Below are 19855 nucleotides of genomic sequence, written 5' to 3' on the forward strand. Positions count from 1 at the left end.
GGAGGAATCTCAGTTGAGGCCGGGGTAAGGGACGCAGATGACAGAGGCACCCAGCAGCTTGCCCCCCAGTGGCAGGAAGCCAGGGCACAGGGACAGAGAACAACACAGAAGGCTGGGGACCAAGCTGACCTGGCTTGGATCCCAAACCCCCGGGGTGGCCACAACTCACTTGCCTCCTCTCTAAAATGAAGCCTGATGGTACTCACTCTAAAGGCTGTAAAAGGAATTGCACGAGGATGGGTGACAGTGCCCAAACTTCGGTTATAAAATAAGTTAACCGTGGGCATTGAAGGCCCAGCACGCTGACCATGGTCAACGATAGCCGATAGCCGCTGCGTGTTTGGAAGCTGCTGAGAGAGGCGGGACTTCGAGGGGCCCACGTGGGTGAAGACACTACTTAAATAAAATAAAACTTTAAAGAGAAGTTGCGGGTCGCCTGGGTGGCTCAGCGGGTGAGCGCCTGCCTTCGGCCCAGGGCCTGACCCTGGGGTCTGGGGATCGGGCCCCACATCATGCCCCCCTGCAGGGAGCCTGCGTCTCCCTCTGCCTGTGACTCTGCTTCTCTCTGGGTCTCTCATGAATAAATAAAATCCTTAAAAAAAAAAAAAGTTGCTAAGAGAGAGTAGATCTTAAAAGTCTTCATCCAAAGGGGAAAAAACTGGGGGGACGGAGGGTTACTGCGGAGTGAGGGGCGTTAGGCGGGCTCGTGAGAGTCATTTCACGGGTGCACACATACCTAGTCACAGGAGCCAGCTGACACTCACAGCCGGACCTGCCAACTGTGCATTCACGCCCATGGCGGGCGGAGGCGCACACAGCTGGAGGGAGGGCCCCTGGGGCTGGGGCGGCTCCGGGGGGGGGGGGGGGGGGGGGCGAGGGGGAGGGGGAGGGGGGGAGGGGGAAGGAGAGAGGGGAAGGGGGAGGGGGAGGGGTGAGGGGGAGGAGGAGAGGGGGAAGGGGAGGGGGGAGGGGGAAGAGGGAGGGGGAGGGGGAGGGGGAGGAGGAGCGGGGGAAGGGGGAGGGGGGAGGGGGAAGAGGGAGGGGGAAGGGGGAGGGGGAGGGGAGGGGGGAGGGGGAAGGGGGAGGAGAGGGGGAGGGGGAAGGGGGAGGAGGAGAGGGAGGAGGGAGGACGGGAGGGAGGGTTTCAGCCCCAGCGGCCGGTGGGAGGGCGCTGAGGTCACGCAGGGAGGGAGGAGCCGCAGGCCGGGGTGGGTGCACGTGCTGAGGGAGCAAGGGGCGGAGCCAGGGGAGGAGAACGCCCCCGGGGATGGGGGCAGCTGCGGGGAGGAGGGGGGAGGAAGGGAAGAGGGAGGGGGAGAGGGAGGGGGAGGAAGGAGGGAGGGGGAGGAGGAAGGAGGAGGGGAGGGAGGAGGGGAGGGAGAGGAGGGGGAGGGGAGGATGGGGAGGGGAGAGAGGATGGGGAGGGGAGAGAGGAGGGAGGAGGGAGGAAGCAGGAAGGGAGGGAGGCGGGAGGAGGGCAGTCGGGCCCGGCGGCGGAGCGCGGGGAGGCGGCGGGTCCCGCGGCAGCTGCGGTCGCGGCGGGCTCGGCGCGGCTGGTCCGGATCCGCACCTGAGCAGGTGAGGCCGCCCCGGGGCCCGGCGGGAGCGAGGGCGGGGAGCTGGGGGCGGGGAGCTGGGGCGGGGGGCGGAGGGGGTGCTCTCGCTCTACTGCCCGGGTCCCCAGGGGCGGGGGGGGATCCGGAGTCGCCCCTTGCTAACCCCTCGGGGCCTGGCCCGCGATCCGGCCCCGATCGGGCGGGGGGGGGGTGCGGGGGGGGGGGGCTTGGGGTCGTGCAGCTGGCCTCGGGCTGGGGACGGCGGACTCCTGCGGGCTGACTCCCTCCGCTGTGACCTGAGCCCGCGTCCTGCCCCCCTGCCCGGGGGTCGGAAGTCCTGCAGCCCCAACCACTGAAAAAGTAGAGGGACCCCAAACCAGACCCGGGCCTGGTGGTGGGAGCTGCCCCCAGGAGACAAGGCCTTCCCGGAGGGTTGCTCGGTGGGCTGGGGATTCCCTGGGCGCCAGGGGCCTGACCGCCGGAGCCCGGGATCTTTGCCCCCTGATCTGAGGCCGCGGCAGACCTGCCGCCTGAGCCGAGATTATCTAACAGGACTTCAGGCCAGCGCAGACTTCCTGGAGATCAGCAAGAAATAGGGTCAATGTGACAGCTGCTCGTGCTCCCCCCGTGCAGGGCACTGAGCTGGGGCTCTATGGACCTCAGTCCCCCCGTCCTCATCCCTCATCCTTGCAATAGCCCCTCAAGCCCCTCGCTCTGTGCATTACCTCCACGTCACAGGTGAGAAAGCTGAGGCCACAGACACATTAAATCACTTGCCCCAGGGGCATCTGATGGGTCAGTCGGTTAAAGCCTCTGCCTTCAGCTCAGGTCATGATCCCCAGACCTGGGGATCCAGCTCCACATAGGGCTCCCTGCTCGCTGGGGAGCCTGCTTCTCCCTCCCCCTCACTTTCCCTCTGTCAAATAAATAAATGAAAATCTTAAGAAAACAAAAAATAAAAAAACTTGCACAGAGCTAGGAAGAGTAGAGTCAGGACCTGAACTCAGGCCTCTGCTCCAGGCCTCTCCAGTGTAGGGCATCCGCAGGCTGCCTCTGTAATAACACAGCTGAGGTTAAACCCTGCCCAGCTAATGGTCCCCTTGGTTCACATGCCTTGCAGTTGAGTGGGAAACAGAATCGTGTGTGACAAGGTTGTCACTGTGCAGGGAAGTTGGTGGTAGTCCAAAGGGGGGCGGGCAGCAGAGTGCAGTGGCCATCGTTGGGGCTGGGCGGGGCAGGGAGGGTCCATGGTCCACCTGGAAATACGCCCATTCTTGCCAAATCACTCTTCTGAGCCATGTGGTACCAATAACTCATTTTCTCCTTCAGAAACTCCCACTCCTCTGTTCCTTATTATAATAGTGTAATAAGGAATATACTATTCCTTCTCAGTCATTTGCCTTGGCCTGTTTGTTTTGTTTTTCTTTTGTCGGTATTCCCTCGGCCTCAATGTTCTCATTTTCCAACACTCTTTGTAGACAATTGTATTCGTGTTTCTCGCTTTACCTATCATTTTTATGACAGCAACTCCCAAGCTCCTGTTCCCTGCCTGTCCCTAATCTGTAACTCCAGACCCAAATGATCAACTATTCTAATTCCTACTGGCGGATTCCAGTGCATGCCCCCACGGGGCACCCAAATCCAACACTTCCAAGCTCAAGTTTATCATCTTTATCCTTCCCCAGGGTCTTGGTTCAGGTCTCTTCAGGTCCTTGGCTGGACTATTACAGCACCTTCCAAACTGATCTTCCTGTCTCTGGAGTCCATCTAACCCTTGAAAGCTCAAGAGTTTTAGTCTTTAGTGCCTTCAGAACTGATCAGAGAGGGATCCCTGGGTGGCCCACCGGTTTAGCACCTGCCTTTGGCCCATGGTGTGATCCTGGAGTCCTGGGATTGAGTCCCACATCGGGATCTCTGCTTGGAGCCTCCTTCTCCCTCTGCCTGTGTCTCTGCCTCTCTCTGTGTATCTCTCCTGAATAAATAAATAAATAAATAAATAAATAAATAAATAAATAAATAAAATCTTTTAAAAAAAAAAAAAAAGAACTGACCAGAGAGAATAGACCTTTCTTCTTCTCCTTCCTTAATACCCTGTACAAAGCTGTAAGGGAGCCCCTTGCATGCTGGGTAACTGCCGACTTGTCTATATTCCCCTTTAGACCAAGAGCTCTTGCAGCACTGATATCCCCTTATCCATTTTTGTGTTCCTTGGCCCGACACACAGTAGACACTCAATAAGTATTTGTTGTGGTTAGTGACCTTGTAATGAATTAAAACTTTGATTAGGACACAATTTTTTTAAGTAGTAATACTGTGCATAGTGTGTCACTTCACTCTAAATCTGATCCGTCACCATAGTGAGTTAATTTGTGTGTGTTAGTGGGGGAGAAGCATTAGGACGTGAGTTTGCAGGTGGTGGCAGATGAAGACTGATGACAAAATAAAAATAAGTTTTCCAATTTGGTGAATTGATACTAAGGGTGTTTTTAAGGTTGATATGAAATTTAGCCACAGCATAGTGACTCCCTTCTACTTTCCTTAGGCCTCGGGTCAACGAGTAAGCTGAGTACACCCAACCAGAAGAGAAGCAAAGACGAAGGCATCATGGCTTCAGTGTCTACTCATGGAAACCAAGATAAAGGCCCCCATTTGCCACCACCAAGCAAGCAGGTATATTTTTAATTCGGAAGTCTGCCAACTGAAGAGGACTATCATATAACGTCCCTTAAGCCTCATCCTTGAATGGTCACCTTGCTTTTTTTCAGCCTGGCACTTTGTTGGGTGGGTTCAAAGATAATGGGATGGGGAAGGAAAATATTTTTTTAGCTTCCTTGAAAAAGAGCCTTTTAAATTTTAATTTATAAAATCCTTTCTTTACTCTTCCCTGCTCAGAATCTAGCCTAACTCGCTCTTACGTAGGCTGTCAATGACTGGAAAAATTTCATTTAGCAGAGCAAAACTCTTAACTGAATCTGACAGGATGATACATCATTCTTGTTTTTTACATTTTTGTTGCCAAGGCTAATCATACTAAGTATATGCTGCTGACTGCTATTCCCTAACAACTAAATTAAATTAGCAATCAGATTGAGAACCCTAGTGTTAACATGGGCACAGTCTTTCAAAGTGTAAAGAATGAATATTATATGTTTCGGGGCCACAAACATAAAGCAAAGATTAAGTATCATGATGGGTAAACGGAGTTCATGGTCTCTAGTGTCAACTTTTCCAGCTAAAAATAATTAAATGAAAGAGGTGGTATTTAAGGAGCAAAGTTTGGGAGAAGCAAACAGACAAATGATAGCAAGTCATAAGGAAAAGAATTCAGACACCCGAGTTGCCTCTGTGAAATAGAGAACCATGAAACATTTATGGCTGTACAGGAAAGGAGCACCAGAGCTCCCCTGGGGAGACCGTGCGGCAGCATCAGGCTTGACTTCAGGACTCACAGCTATTGTCATCATCTGGATCCCTGATCCTGGACGTGTATATAGGTGTATGTTTGGGACGTAGGCGTTCCCTACGTTTGCCACAGCCATAGGCAGAACCAAGAAGAGGTATTTACACTGAGATAAGGAGTGCTTGCTGAGGAACAAAGGTAAGTGGAGAGTTCCTTCTCTGACCACTGTCATCTGTGTGCTGTGCTGTGGGGAGTCGTAAAGAACAAAGACAAAGGTTACCTACTCAAGCTATTTATACAACTCGGAAGGCATAGGTGCCAAGGGGTCCTACCACCCTGTCATCGTGCAATATAAAGTGCTTGGTACAGTGCCTACATGATGGGAAAGTACTACAAAGAGTCCAAAAACAAACACTGGCAAAATCAGACAAGGCAAAACTCAAAAGCCAAAGAGCTGCGCCCCAAGAAAAACACTAAAACCCAAGAGGTAAATGACAGAGGTCTTATGTAAATAATTCACAAAAAAGGAAATACAAGTGTGACTTGTATAGTGAGGAACCAATGAAATAAAACTTGTTTTTAAAAAATGAACCACCCAGAGGATGGAAAAAATAATTATTTTCGAATCGCCTATCTAATAAGGGCCTAGTATCCACAATACACAAAGAGCTTTGACAGCTCAACAACAAAAAGACAGCCCAATTTTTTTTAAATGGGCAAAGGACTTAAATAGGTTTTTCTCCAAGGAAAACTATATGAGTGGCCAACAAGCAAATGAATAGATGCTCAATGTCACTGGTCATTAGGGAAATGCAAATCGAAACCACAGTGAGATACCATTTCACAATCACTAGCGTTACCATAATTAAAAACAGAGACAGGGCAGCCTGGGTGGCTCAGCGGTTTAGCACCGCCTTCAGTCCAGGGTCTGATCCTGGAGACCCGGGATCGAGTCCCATGTGGGGCTCCCTGCATGGAGCCTGCTTCTCCCTCTGCCTGTGTCCTTGCCTGCCTCTCTCTCTCTCTCTCTCTCTCTCTCTCTCTCTCTCTGTTTTTCATGAATAAATAAAATCTTTAAAAAAAAAAAGAGAGAGACAATTTAGTCCATTTCGCTTAAATTAATAAAAAAATTTGTATCCAAAAAAATTTAAGGTGCTAATTTGAAAAGAACGGAAACAAAAGAGAAAATGAGAAGTGTTGACAAGAATGTGGGAAGACTGGAACTCTCATACCTCGCTGGGGAGACCGTACAATGGTGCAGCTGCTGTGGAAAAAACAGTTTGGTTGGCAGGTCCTCAGCAAGTCAAGCAGAGAATTACCGGATGGCCCCGCAGAATTGAAAACAGGTGTTCAAACAAAAGTTGCGCATCCATGCTCAGAGCAGCTCTATTCACAATAGCCAAAAGGTGGGAATGACTCAAATATCCATCAGTAGGTGACTGGATTAAAAAAAAAAAAGTGGTATATCTATTCAAGGGAATATTACTGAGACACAAAAAGGAATGAATTAGTGACACCTGCTACAACATGGATGAACCCTGACAACATGCACAGGGAGAAGACAGCCACGAAAGGGACCGTATGGTATGTATATGATGCCACTTAGGCATCCAAAGTAGGCAAATCCATAGAGACAGAAACAGATGAGTGTGCCAGGTTGCTGAGGGTCGGGGGGAAGCAAGGAATGAGGCAAGACCCCTTAATAAATATGGAATTTCCTTTTGGGGCGATGAGAAAGTTCTGGAACTGGAAGGGGGTTGCGGCTGTACAGCCCCTGTGGATGTACTTAGTGCCTTGGATTGTATACATTAAAATGGTTAAAATGGTAAGTATTCTATTATGTGTATTTTAGCACCATGAAAAAGTACCGAGCCTCTGTATGATGCAAGATGACAACCCAGGCAGTTGAGGGATTGCCCGAACATTCTAGAAGAAGGGCATTCTGGCTGAAAAATAGGTGGATTCTCAAACACATTAGTTATGAGAGAAACGCAGATGAGAAGAAAATATTACATTATACTGATTAGACTGTCAAAATTCAGAAAACTGGTTAATGCCAAATATAAAATCTGTTCTTTAAAAAAAAATAAAAAATTAAAAAATTAAAAAATTAAAATCTGTTCTTTAATCTGCTAAGGAGCCAGCTTACAGCTCTTAGGCAGGCTCTGTAGGCACCGAACATTCAGGCACTGCTGCTGTGAGTGGTTAGTGACATAGCCACCGGGGAGAGAACTCTAGCAAGACTTTGTAAAAATAATAGTAATAATAATAATAATAATAATAATAATAATAATAAAAAGACTTTGTCAGATGAGAAATACACCCGTCCTGTATTTTGCTTCTGGGTTTGTACCTGAAGACATTCTCGCAGGGGCACTGACTGTAAGGAGACGTGTGTCGGTGGGGACTTGGAGGCCTGCTGGAGAATCGACCGGTTGTGAGGACACGGAACTGGGTGTGTGAGCAACACGGGTGGATCTGAAAAGCACAGAGCTGAGTTGAAACCATTTTTTAAGCCAAATGACATATAGAAGTCAAAGCCATTTGCCTAAGAAAGATGCGTGCACCCGCAGCGATGAACGTCTTGCAACAACGGGTACCAACAAATGATGCACGTCAACCCCCCAGAATGGCAGTGATGGGTGGGGGTGGGGGGGTGAGAAGGGAAAATGTAGGTGAGCGTGAGTGAGCATCCCAAGGGGCCCGAGTGATGGCGGTCAGTCCAGCGTGTAGCGTATTGACGTGAGCAAAAGGCTACTGCAGGTCTAGTAAAAACGATTGTGTCAACCGTGTCACTGATTCCACGAAGCTACATGCAGAGCACTTAAAAATGTGTAAAAAAACAAAAAACAAACCCTGAGAAGATAGAAAGCAGCGTATGCAGACAAATAAAAAGCAATCCGTTGAGGAGTTCGGAGCCCAAAACTGCGTTGGGGGAGTATAAATGGGTGAGTGGGGAGACGGCACCTGTACGTGGCCACCTTGGAGCACCCTGCTCGGAAGGGGATCCCAGCTGTGTACCATGTGCTTGAGGGGAAATCTCTTCATCACCCAGGAGGCAGCACCGGCCTGGGTCTTAGGGACACTGAGGCAGGCAAAGGGAGCGAGGAGCATTTGCAGAGTGAGCTGTGTGGACAGACAGGAGCCCTCCCCGTGCTCCCCCCTCCTCCTCCTCCCTCCTCCTCACTCCTCCTCCCTCCTCCTCCTCCCTCTTCCTCACTCCTCCTCCTCCCTCCTTCTCCCTCCTGCCTCCTCCTCCTCCCTCCTCCCTCCTCCTTCCTTCCTCCTCCCTCCTCCTCCTGCCTCCTCCTCTTCCCTCCTCTCCCTGCCTCCTCCTCCCTCATCCCTTCTCCTCCCTCCTCCTCCTCCCTCTCCTCCTTTCTCCCACTCCTCCCTCCTCCCTCTCCCTCCTCCCTCCTGCTTCCTCCTCCCTCCTCCTTCTCCCTCTTCCCTCCTGCCTCTTCCTCCCTCCTGCCTCCTCCTCCCTCCTCCTCCCTCCTCCCTTCTCCTCCTCCCTCCTCCTCCCCCATCCTCCTCCTCCTCCCTCCTCCTCCTCCCTCCTCCGGGGCAAACAGAGCAGACGCCGAGCTAACGACCCCAGTCCGCTCATCGTGTACCTTTCCTTACAGAGCCTGTTATTCTGTCCAAAATCAAAACTGCACATCCACAGGGGAGAGATTTCCAAGATTATCCGAGAATGTCAAGAAGAAAGTTTCTGGAAGAGAGGTAATTGCGTCCCCTCTTACTCTTTGTTAACAAACTGCCCATGTGTCACGGTAGAATTCTGGGGATGGTTCACCTCCGAGCGGGGCCTTTGCCCAGCAACCCCCGAAGAACGGCCACGTCGGGGGGCCGTGTAGAGGCAAACCCCGCCGAGATCCTCTTTGGGGCCCGGACGGCATCAGAGTCCGGAGCGCCTTCCCCCATTTAGCCAGAAGTGAGGCACACTCGGGGCCTGTTCTTCTCTGGGGGCCCAGGACACGTCCCAAGAGTGCCATTTAGAATTTCTTGAAAGATTCGACCTTCCTGGGTTTTGCTAGACTCTCCCCTCCTCTGGATTCAGGAGCGATGTCAGGCTCAGGGCTTCACCCCGGAGCCAAGCCCGTGCGGCCCCTGGAGAAATCCCCTGTTGAACATTTGCAGGATGAGTGAAGAATGTGCCAACATTCCGCGGCTGCTTCTCTTCGAAGGCTCTGAAATGACCTTTCCTGCTGACTCCCTTCCTCTCTCCAGGCCCCCCTCACAGGGACGAGGGTGTGAATTCATGCTGTGTGTTCAAGTCTCTTCCAATTTAAAAAAAATTTCACGATTTGTCATTTGAAAATGTCAGGATAGGCCCACAGATCTACCCCCCGTGTTCTGCAGCACGGGGATGATTTATACTTGGAAATGCACTTTGTGATTTCTCAGATCGTTCAAGTTCAGGGTCGATCGTTTGGGAAGTGACACTTGAGAACTTGATAGTCACCATACATTATTGTTATTATTGATGGTGCTCCCAGAAATCCATGGTTTTTAAAAAAATTTTTGCACCTATGAATCAGTAACTTAGCTAAGCGATAGCAGACTAACATTTCAGTGTGACCCATTCGAGAACCATCAGGTAGATGAGAGGGGAGAAATCAGTTGCTGTTCGATTTTTCTCGGTTGCTAGGAAGAGCCTGATGTTTATCAGCTCTCTTACTCTTGGAACGAGGGCTGCATTTTGATAGAACTGGATATGCCTTGGCCAGACTAACTTGCCTGCTTTAAAAAAATCATAGCTCAGCACCACCCCGTGTTTAACGGGAACGTGATAATCTTGTAATCTTCAGAAACTAGGCAGATCCGAATTGTGCAGCCAAGTCAACTGGCCCAAGTCAAGTCATTCAAGACCAAAGGTAGGCACGGGCCTGGATAGGGTATAAAGAGCTTTCTTGTGCTGGTTTATTTTATTTTATTTTATTTTATTTATTTACTCACTTATTTATTTATGCTGGTTTTTTTAATGTAGGATTGAAAATTTCACAAGACACAACTAAGTGTGCACACACACACCGAGAGGCTGGTGCACGGTGGGCATTCAGTAAAAGTGGATGTCGGAGATGGAGGGGCATGCGGCTAGGTTGTCATATCGAACCTGTGTTTCGGGTTGAGTGACTGGGGCAGATCTCAAGAAAATTCTGCATGTGGTGTTTAATAAATATTTGTTGAGAAAGTATAATAACAAATGAGTGAAAACTTATCGCCAAGGTAGATAAGAGAGAGGGGGAAAAAACACGCAGACTAATTTCCCCTGACTTCTGGGTGAGGTGCCAAGCTTTAAAATTGCAATATTGAAGGGCCTATTTCTTTCACAGCCCTGCCTTTCTCTCTCGTGAGCATGCTTGCCACCCAAGGGCTCGTCCACCAAGGTAAGATTCTGTATCTGTTTCATAATTAAACTTTAGAAAGCCCCATTTTCACGGACGCTCCGGACAGCTTTTTGGCCCCTGGCATTTGTTTCTTGGTGGAGGATTTATTTATGCAGGTTTTTGCTTGTTTTCAGATGAAGTCCCCCCCCTCCCCGAAGATGTCCTAATCTCCAGAATGAGGTGGCTATGTTAGGTTATGTGGCAAAGGGAAATTAAAGTTGCAGATAGAATTAAGGTTGTCCGTCAGCCGACCTTAAGAAGATAAATCTGGCTTATCGGGTTGGGCCCAGTGTCATCAGAAGTGTCATTAAAAATGCAAGAGTGGATCAGAAGATGGAACCAGAGGGATGGCAGCTTGGGAAGGGCTCTCGGCTCAATATTGCTGGCTGTGAAGATGGAGCAAGGGCCCCTGAGTCCACGGATGCGGCTGGGCCTCCAGAAGCTGCAAAGGCAAGAGACCCTAGAGCCTCCAGAAAGGAATTCTGCAAAGGCAAGAGACCCTAGAGCCTCCAGAAAGCCGCATGCCCCTCTGGTCCGAATGCTTGTGTCCTCCAGGTTCACATGTTGAAGTCCCAACACCCAAGGTGATGGTGGTAGAAGATGGGGTTTTGGAGGGGAGGTGGAGCCCTCCGGAAGGGGATTAGTGCCCTTGGAAAAGAGATCCCACAGAGCTCCCTAGCCCCTTTCATCCCAGGTCAAGACAACAAGAAGTCCGTGACCCCAAGTGGACCCTCACCCGACCATGCTGGCACCTGACCTTGGATCTCAGCCTCCGGGACTGAGAACTAAATTTCTGTTATTTATAAGCATCCAGGGTGCCGTATTTTGGTGAAGCCACCCAGATGGGCTGGCTTCACCCAGTGAGACCCCTTTGGAGCCTCTGACCTCCAGAACTGGAAAGTAACCAATCCGTGTTCCTTAGACCATGAGGTTTGTGGTTAAGTTGTTACAGCACGGGAAACTGGTGTGGTGCCTTTCTCTGTGCCTGAGTCCCTAATTTGAACAACAGAGCAAGAGAACTAGCAGCCGCCCCGCATCTGCCCCATAGGTTCTCCCTGCCTCTTAGAGTTTCCCACTCTCCCTGTGTAGCCCTCTTCTTTTTGATCTCTGTCTACCAGGGCCCCCCAGAGTCACTGCCTGGTGCCCAGGTAACAGGAAGGCACCTGACTTTGCTGCAGCCCAGCATCCTGAAGGCCGCTGATTACCAGGACTTTCAAAAGAGTTTTATACCCAGTAAACATGAGGGAAAATGTTCTCATTCTTTTTGGGGTCTCAAAGACCACATATGTCGTTTATCTAGGAGAATCCCATTCACTCAGCATTACTCTTGTCTGTAAAGGTGATTTATTAAATATTATTTCATTTTTTAAAGATTTATTATTTATTTGAGAGAGAGAGAGAGAGAGAGAGAGAGAGATCATGAGTGGAGGGATGGGCAGAGGGAGAGGGAGAGAAGTCCTTAAGCAGACTCCTCACTGAGCCCAGAGCCTTACACGGCGCTCGATCCCAAGACCCTGAGATCATGACCTGAGCCAAAATCAAGAGTTGGCTACTCCACTGACTCCACCGCCTAGGAGCCCGGATTTCATTTTTATAACTGGAAGAGAGCCTGTTTATAGAAGTATATTCATCAATCAGTAGCAAGCCGTTTTCAGACCATTTCTGACAACAAAAACGTATGGCCCCAACATCTACAGGGGCGATGTTTTCTAGATACAAACGGTTTCAAATCTACAGTCTCCTGCATGTGTGCACATGTACTTTTCCAGGTTCGTGTATCGGTTTTCTATGGCTGCTAAATTCCCACAAGCCTAGTTAGTGACTTAAAACAGTACAAGTTTATTATCTCACGGTTTGGGAGGTCAGAAGCCCAAAATAGGCCTCCGGGGGCAGAAATCAAAGTGCTAGTAATGCTGCGGGCCTCCCCGGGGCGAGTGGGGGAGAGGCTGGTCTGGGGCCTCCCTTCCCTCCCAGCTTCTAGAGAACCCCCACATCCCCTGCTCATGGTCCCTTGCTGGGCCTGCAAGCCGGCACCACTGAGGCAAATTCCTCTGGCTCTGGCTCTGGCTCTGAATCTCTCTCTTCCACTCTCAAGATGAATACGTCTTGATGACATTGGGTCCACCCAAATAATCCAGGATAATCTTCCTATATTGAAGCTATGATTAGCAATCCTAATTCCATTTTCTTCCTAGTTCCCAGGGGTTGGGTATGGACACCTTTAGGACACCGTTACTCTGCCTACAACAGATTTTAATGTTTTTGTTTTAAAATTGTGATAGAAAAAAAAATAAAAATAAAATAAAATTGTGATAGATAGATATATACTGTGAAGCTCTAAACTGGGACTCTGTTGAATTACTTAAAAAGACAAGGGGGCAATGCCTCGTTGCCTGCAACTAAGTTCTTAGCCCCACCTTTGCCTTGATAGCTTTTTTTTTTAAAGAATTTATTTTTTAAATAAAAAGGAAAAAATAAAAACAATTAATAAATATTTTATTTTTTAAGTCATCTCCACACCCAGTGTGTAGCTCAAACTTACCACATCGAGATCAAGAGTCGCATGCTCCACAGACTGTGCCAGCCAGGAGCCCTGCCTTGACATCTTGATTTATTTATTAAGATTTTATTTATTTACTGAGACAGAGAGAGCTGGAGGAGGGCAGAGGGAGACGGAGAATCCCAAGTCGACTCTGCTCTGAGCATGGAGCCTGACGTGGGGCTTGACCTCACGACCCTGAGATCATGACCTGAGCTGAAACCAGTAGGTGGCACTCAACCAGCTGAGCCACCCAGGTGCTACCCCACACACCCCCGCCTCGATATCTTTAAATCAGACTAGAATTTTCTGTTTCATATTCTTTTTTCTAGACATTTTGGCAAGCTAATACTTGCTACTTGCCCAAAATGGTTATTTGCGAGTTAAGTTCAATCAAGAATTGACTTCTAACTCTTAAAAAATCACCTCTTAAAAAAAATAAAAATAAATAAAATAAAATAAAAATAATAAAATAAAATAGAAATTAAAAAATTAAAAAAAATTAAAAAATCATCTCTTCACGGGCACCTGGGGGGCTCAGCAGTTGAGCATCTGCCTTCGGTTCAGAGTGTGCCCCTGGGGTCCTGGGATCAAGTCCCACTTCGGGCTCCCCACAGGGAGCCTGCTTTTCCCTCTGCCTGTGTCTCTGCCTCTCTCTCTCTCTCTCTGTGTCTCTCATGAATAAATAAATACAATCTTTAAAAAAAAATCACCTCTTTAGATGGAGAATCTATATATATTAAACTTTGAAGGTCTCTTTATACTTTGTAAACCTGAAGTCATAAACTGAAATAATAATGTATTTATATATTGCTCCTTAGGTTATTTAGCATCTAACCCAAGATTTGGATCATTGCCCAAAGTTGCACGTAAGTCGTAGAAGTTCGAAAAAGAAAAGATTCGTTTTTTAAAAAGCTGTTTATAGCAACTGGCGATAGGGACGTCAGGCTAACCAACTGCCTGTGTTGACTCTGAAAGATCAGTCTCTGTTTTTTTGTCACTTTGTCCTTCTTGGTTCATTCAGCACTTTCTGATACAGGGCTGAGCAGTAGGGCCTCCAGCTGCAACAAGCCTCTTTTTAAAGCCTGATGAAGAGGATGAACGAGAGGAAACCGACAGCAGAGCCTCTGAATGATGGAGCCATCGGGGGTTTTAATGCTCCTTTTGGCTAGCCTTTTCAAAATAGTTTCTGTAATGGACATAGCAAATGAGAAATGGCTTAAAAATCGGGGACTTTGTAATAATATCCTGACCCTAAACTCGGGGCCTCCTCCTATTCCACTCATGATACATGGACCTCTTGTGTAGGGAGGATGCACCCCAGTGTACAGCCTGAACCGTCACTCCCAGCAGGAGGAGCAGGTTGGCTGTTTGTCCCCTGGGAGGTTCCCTCTGACTCGTGCCCTCTCTCCCCTGCAGGCAGGATGGATTGCTCCCCCTACTCCAACCCATAGAGAGAATGTAAGGGATTTCCTGCCAAGTAATTTGGAAGCTACCTATAGCCACAACCCAAACCCCACTCCTTCCTTCTCTGGTGGCCTCAGACATTTATCTGCCAACTGGGTCTCCCTCTGGCCACCGGTCTCTGAGACAGCACCTTTGCTTGCTCTGTCCCGCTCTCCCCTGACCACCTGCTCAAAAGTGACGACATCACAAAGTCTCCATTTCCCCATCCTGCTCTTTAATGGGGAGATTCATCCCCAGAGGTTGTGTTGGTTGATTTATCTTGGTAGTTTTCGTGTAAATACGACTACTGTTCCTGTAGAAAGTTCTAGAAGATAATTAATGGGGGAGATTCTGAACTTTTCAATGATCTTTCCTACCCTGCTTTTGCAGTTGCGGGTATCTTGGGATTTGCCCTTGGGAAGGCATCGTACATACGAGTCTGCCAGAGTAAATTCCATTCCGTTGAAGATCAGCTACGCGGGGCTGGTTTTGGTCCAGGGCATAACAGGTTTGTGACTGTTTATAAAATTTTATTGTTTTTCATTTTCATTCTGGTATAGTTAACGTACAGTGTTCTGTTAGTTTCGGGTGTACAATCTAGACATTACTCAGGCTCATGATGGGTGCTCCTTAATCCCCATTATCTACTTCACCCATCTCCCACCCACCTCCCCTTGGGGGACCATCCGTTTGTCTTCTAGCGCTGAGAGTCTGTTTCTTGGTGTCTCTCTTTTTTCCATTGTTCATTTGTTTTGTTTCTTAAATTCCACATGAGTGACATATGGTATCTGTATTTCCCTGACAGACTTGTTTTGCTCAGCGTAATACTCTCTAGCTCCATCCATGTAGTTGCAACAGGTTCATGATCTTTTTGATTGAGGGATTGTAATGAAGACAATCATAAAAAGTCAAACGAAGGCCCTTTCACGCCTCATACCACTGAACAATTTTCTGCATATCCATTTGTTGGAAAATGACCCTCTTTAGCTCTCAATTGTTGAGCTGTTGCAATTCAACTTCAATAATAATTATGACTCAGTTACCTAGTTCATTTGCTCCACATTCCGTGAGCACCTACCATGTTCAGGGCAGTGTGCAGGTCTCTAAAGAACATCTTCATCAGCAGACGTGGCTTCTACCATCACGGAGCCGCACGGTATGTGAACAGGCTTCTTTGATGCAAGACTTCTTGGGACCCTCCTAGGTTATTATGTTTCATGGTTCTCATTCAGAAGCGTGGGAGGAAAAAAAAAAAAAGGAAGCGTGGGAGCTAAGGACATTCCCTCCGCAGTTAGAGTACCTCGGACCAGTCTCTGACCCTCCCTGGTCTCCAGACTTCTCCTCCCTAGAGAATGGTGGTCGGGACTGTTTTCGTGGCATGCTAAGGAGTAGGAATGATGATTTCTGGCAGGAAGCGCTCAGTATAGAATAGCTATTTCTGCAAGAGTATTTATAGGACTAATGGTGGGGACACAGTTCTCTAAAGACCCTCACTTGTCACGGTGGCTTCTATTTGAGAGGCAGCATGAAAAATGTGAGAAGAACATTGGACATGAAGATCATTATTGGCACTTTTTTTGGATGAAATTCCGGGGGTGTCTCAAACCACGAAACAGCTCCCATTTTTCTTTTAAAAATTAGGCTTGTGGACTTTAACATAGAAAATGTCTCCCGGGGCGCCTGGGTGGCCCAGTCGGTTAAGCTACCTGACTCTTGATTTCAGCTCAGGTCATGATCTCGAGGTGGTGAAATCAAGCCCCATGTTGGGCTCTGTGCTGGACATGGAGTCTGCTTGAGATTCTCTCCCTCCCTCTCCCTCTGCTGCTCCCCTACCACTCGAGCTCTCTGTAAAACAAACAAACAAACAAACAAACAAACAAACAAAAAAAGAACAGAAAGAAAGTGTCAGCCAATGATGTTGTGTGAAGACTAGACCTTCCAGGGTCAAGGCACAAACTTCTGTTTTTGCTTCTGTTCTAGGCACTGCCTGCTTACCTGTGAGGAGTGCAAAATTAAGCACGGATTATACGAGAAGGGAAGTTCCCAGCCTTCAGCTTCCTAAACGTGTATCTACGGCTTCTGGAGTTTCTCCAACCTCTGAATTTGAACACATTCAAAATTTTAAGTGTACTTTAAAATAATACACGTGTAGTGGAACAGACACATTGTGATCCTCTCACTCTTTTGAAATGCTTTCCATGGGATATTCTCAGTTGAACCGAACGGTATATGTTTGTCTGCTATTTGAGAACATGTCCGGAGCATTCACACACCAAAAAAAGAAATTATGTGGCACCCCTTCCCTTGCTTACAGCTACGTGAAAAGAGCTTAGAGCCTTCCCTGATGCGTTCTTTCTCACTCTGCATTTGTTCAGGGTGTTCAGGTCTCTAAGAGAGGATGGGAATGAATGTAAGGAGGAACTTGGGAAGTCACGGCCCACAGAAAACCCATGTGTATAGAGGTAGGAACACCGGGCAAGAGAGATTGTGTCTTACAGGTTTGAGAAGCACTTTCTAAAATGTAGAGACTATTTTTAATGTAATTTAAAAAAAAATGTTTCCCTTGAAAGAGTTGGAATCTGACCCCACGTTCCTTTAGTGACCTAGGTGACTTTCTCCTCATCGGTATGGTAAAGTTTTGGGAAAGCCTGTCATCTTTAGATAACTTGTTTAGCTGACGGGTGCATGCTCATCGTCGGCCCTAAAGAACTGGGTTCTTGTAGGTACTGCTAGTGGCCTGTATATAAATATGTACAACTTTCCAAACTGTCTCTCCTCTCCCTAGGAACAGTTTGTTTATGGGAACAATCCCGGGAAGAATTAATTCATGGAAATGATAAGCTTTTAGGGCTATAAGGAGCTTAGAAGCAGTCAACCCAACCCTAGGGGTTGGATTCCTATTGCTAGGTTTTTTGCATGAAAACAGCCCGCCAACCAACCAACCTCTTCCATTAGGACCTTGTGTTTTATGGCAAGTTGTCTGAGCCTTACATGAAAATTGCCCTTGCATCTTTACATTTTCTCAGGAAAATGCTTTATGTACGTGTCATCATTTATGTACTAGGTTTGTGCATGTGTGTATGTGTGTGTGAGCGTGTGTATGTGTTTGTGTTTTACTTAATACATCCTGAAATCTATACCATGCAGGTAAAAAGGGAAATCTCAACAGAAGTTAATAATTGATATAAAACATCAGCTTTTTTTTTTAAGATTTAAAGTAAATATTTCAGAGGGAGAGCACAAGCGTGAAAAGGGGGAGGTGCAGAGAGAGAGGGAGAGCCGACTCCCCGCTGAGCAGAGAGCCCGATGCGGGGCTTGATCCCAGGACCCCGGGATCATGACCGGAGCCCAAGACAGATGCTTAACTGACTGAGCTACCCAGACACTCCAAATATTTTTTTTAAATATCAAAAATAGTTGGGAGTTTTTATTTTTGTGTGAATATTAAGCATCTGAAATGGAGTGATTTTGACTTCATCTCCTTGATATCACACATTCTGTTCGTTGAGGTGGTAGAGTACTATTTCTGTAAATCAGAACCCAGAGCCAACATCGTAGCGTCACGGATTTAGCTGAAGGCCTGGCTCTGACAACTAGCCATTGGTGACCCTTGGTTCTGTCGGTGATTGGCCAAAATTCAAAATTAGGCACATTTATGTCCTGCAAGCCAGAACCTGATTTCCCGGGGATCAGATCGTCTTCACATTGCTAAGCACAGGGAGTTAATGTTGAGATCAGTCTTGGGGATACTGGGAAAAGATGAATCTATGATTGGTGAAGAGCTCATTGTTCTCACAGCCCACACTTTCATCGTTCTTCTAACTCAGACTGGATTTATTGTTCGGGCTCTCGGCTTTTCCTAAGTTATTCATTGAAACATTTTATCACAGTGATCTCTGCTTTCACACGGTGAAAGGAAATCAATAAAGAAAAACCTGGAAGGTCACCCAACAAATCTCAAATATTTTGCTGCATTATCTATTGCATGTATTAGGAAGTGCGTATCTGGGGGAGGATGTCGGTTTCTTGTAGGAAGAGGTGTCGAAGGAGTGGCATTTGTCTCTCGGCATTTAGAAGTCACCAACATTACCACACTGGTCATCAGCTCGTGAAAGCAGTACCTTCGTGATTTAAAAAAAAAAAAAAAAAAAAAAAAGATGTATATAATGCTTGTGTATCTTAAAATTCCCACTTAGGCAAATATAGTCTCTTGCTGTCAGGATAGATGACTTATCTATCTTCTGTTAACATTATGAAAGTAATAAAAGATCTTGAATGACTCGATTAAAACAATGAAAATGTCATGTAGATCATCTCAATTTTCAAATAGTGCGATCTGTTCATCCAACAAAACTTTTCCACTTTATTTTTTTTAAAGATTTATTTATTTAGTTATTTATTTGTGATAGACATAGAGAGAGAGGCAGAGACACAGGCAGAGGGAGAGGCAGGCTCCATGCAGGGAGCCCGATGTGGGACTCGATCCCGCGTCTCCAGGATCAGGCCCTGGGCCGAAGGCAGGCGCTAAACCGCAGAGCCACCCGGGCTGCCCCGAAATAGGATTCTTATTCTTCTTTCACAGAATGGGCTTTAAATATTGGGGCGCAGGTTCCTCTGAGTGTCTTCAACCGTTGGAGCGCGGTGTCCAGCCTGTCGCATGCTGGTCTGGGGACGGCTGGAGAGGTCCGTACTGTCCTCTCTACACCTGCAAGCATGGACTGGCTGATGGAGGTGCTTTCCAGTCCCAGCAGGAGCGCCCTGGCCCCCCCAGCCCCCCTGGGCTCCTCCCCGGCTCCACCGCTTTCCCACATGGAGTCAGCCACCTGGGCCTCCGTTTCCTCCTGTGCTCAGTGGAGACACTGAAGGCTCCCCCACGGGGCGTTCACGACAATCAAATCTAATACAGAATGCCACACTAGGGCACGGCTCCGACAGCCCTGGGAGGGACGGTAGCTGTCAGACGTTAGCTGTCACCACCAGCACCACCACCAGCACCAGAACCACCACCACCAGCACCACCACCAGCACCACCACTATTACTACTACTTTCGGTGGAGCCCAAAAATACGTGATTGTGTCACCCGTCTGGCCTGGGCTAGGCTTCCACATGACCCATCCTGAAGTCGCCTCCCCTTGATAGGCTCACGCAGCTGGTTGCTCTGAGCCTGAAGGTAGCTCATTCCACTCTTGGCTCTTTCCGAGTTCACAACGCTCTTCTCGGGCCTTTGCACTTGGAGACGCGTGATTCGACAGGTGAGTATTGTGTCGAGTGCACTGGGAAATACTCCGTTCACCCTTCCGACTTCTGGACCGGCGGCGTTGATAGTGAGTGCCCGAAGACTCTTGGTCGACTGAGGGATGGCCTTGAAGAATTTATTGGAAAACACACCCCCCAAAGAGTGGTTGGGTTGATTGGAGGAGAGGATCTCTTGTCTCCAGATGTGAGCAGCAGGAATGAGGGTCGGGATGGGGAGGTGATGGCAGAGGAAGGGCCGGAGAATGATGGTGGGGAAGGAAGAGC

At 48.1% G+C, this 19855-nt stretch overlaps 1 protein-coding gene across 1 annotated transcript; it reads left to right on the top strand.

Annotated features, from left to right (window-relative positions):
• Positions 1 to 1424: 1424 nt before the first annotated feature.
• On the top strand, positions 1425 to 18627 carry OCIAD2 (OCIA domain containing 2). The gene is made up of 7 exons (XM_072749031.1): positions 1425 to 1578; positions 4099 to 4226; positions 8586 to 8682; positions 10296 to 10349; positions 13710 to 13757; positions 14725 to 14842; positions 16315 to 18627. Exons 2-7 carry the CDS (start codon positions 4161 to 4163, stop codon positions 16394 to 16396), a joined length of 465 nt encoding a protein of 154 aa, XP_072605132.1. The 5' UTR covers positions 1425 to 1578; positions 4099 to 4160; the 3' UTR covers positions 16397 to 18627.
• The last annotated feature ends 1228 nt before the right edge of the window (positions 18628 to 19855 follow it).

Source organism: Vulpes vulpes, chromosome 2 (genome assembly GCF_048418805.1).
Source record: "Vulpes vulpes isolate BD-2025 chromosome 2, VulVul3, whole genome shotgun sequence".
Lineage (NCBI taxonomy): Eukaryota > Metazoa > Chordata > Mammalia > Carnivora > Canidae > Vulpes > Vulpes vulpes.

Coding starts and splice junctions, on each gene's coding strand:
- OCIAD2 (XM_072749031.1), top strand. CDS start 4,161: ATGGCTTCAGTGTCTACTCATGGAAACCAAGATAAAGGCCCCCATTTG. Junction 4,227..8,585: donor TGCCACCACCAAGCAAGCAG/GTATATTTTTAA, acceptor CTTTCCTTACAG/AGCCTGTTATTCTGTCCAAA. Junction 14,843..16,314: donor TTTGGTCCAGGGCATAACAG/GTTTGTGACTGT, acceptor CTTCTGTTCTAG/GCACTGCCTGCTTACCTGTG.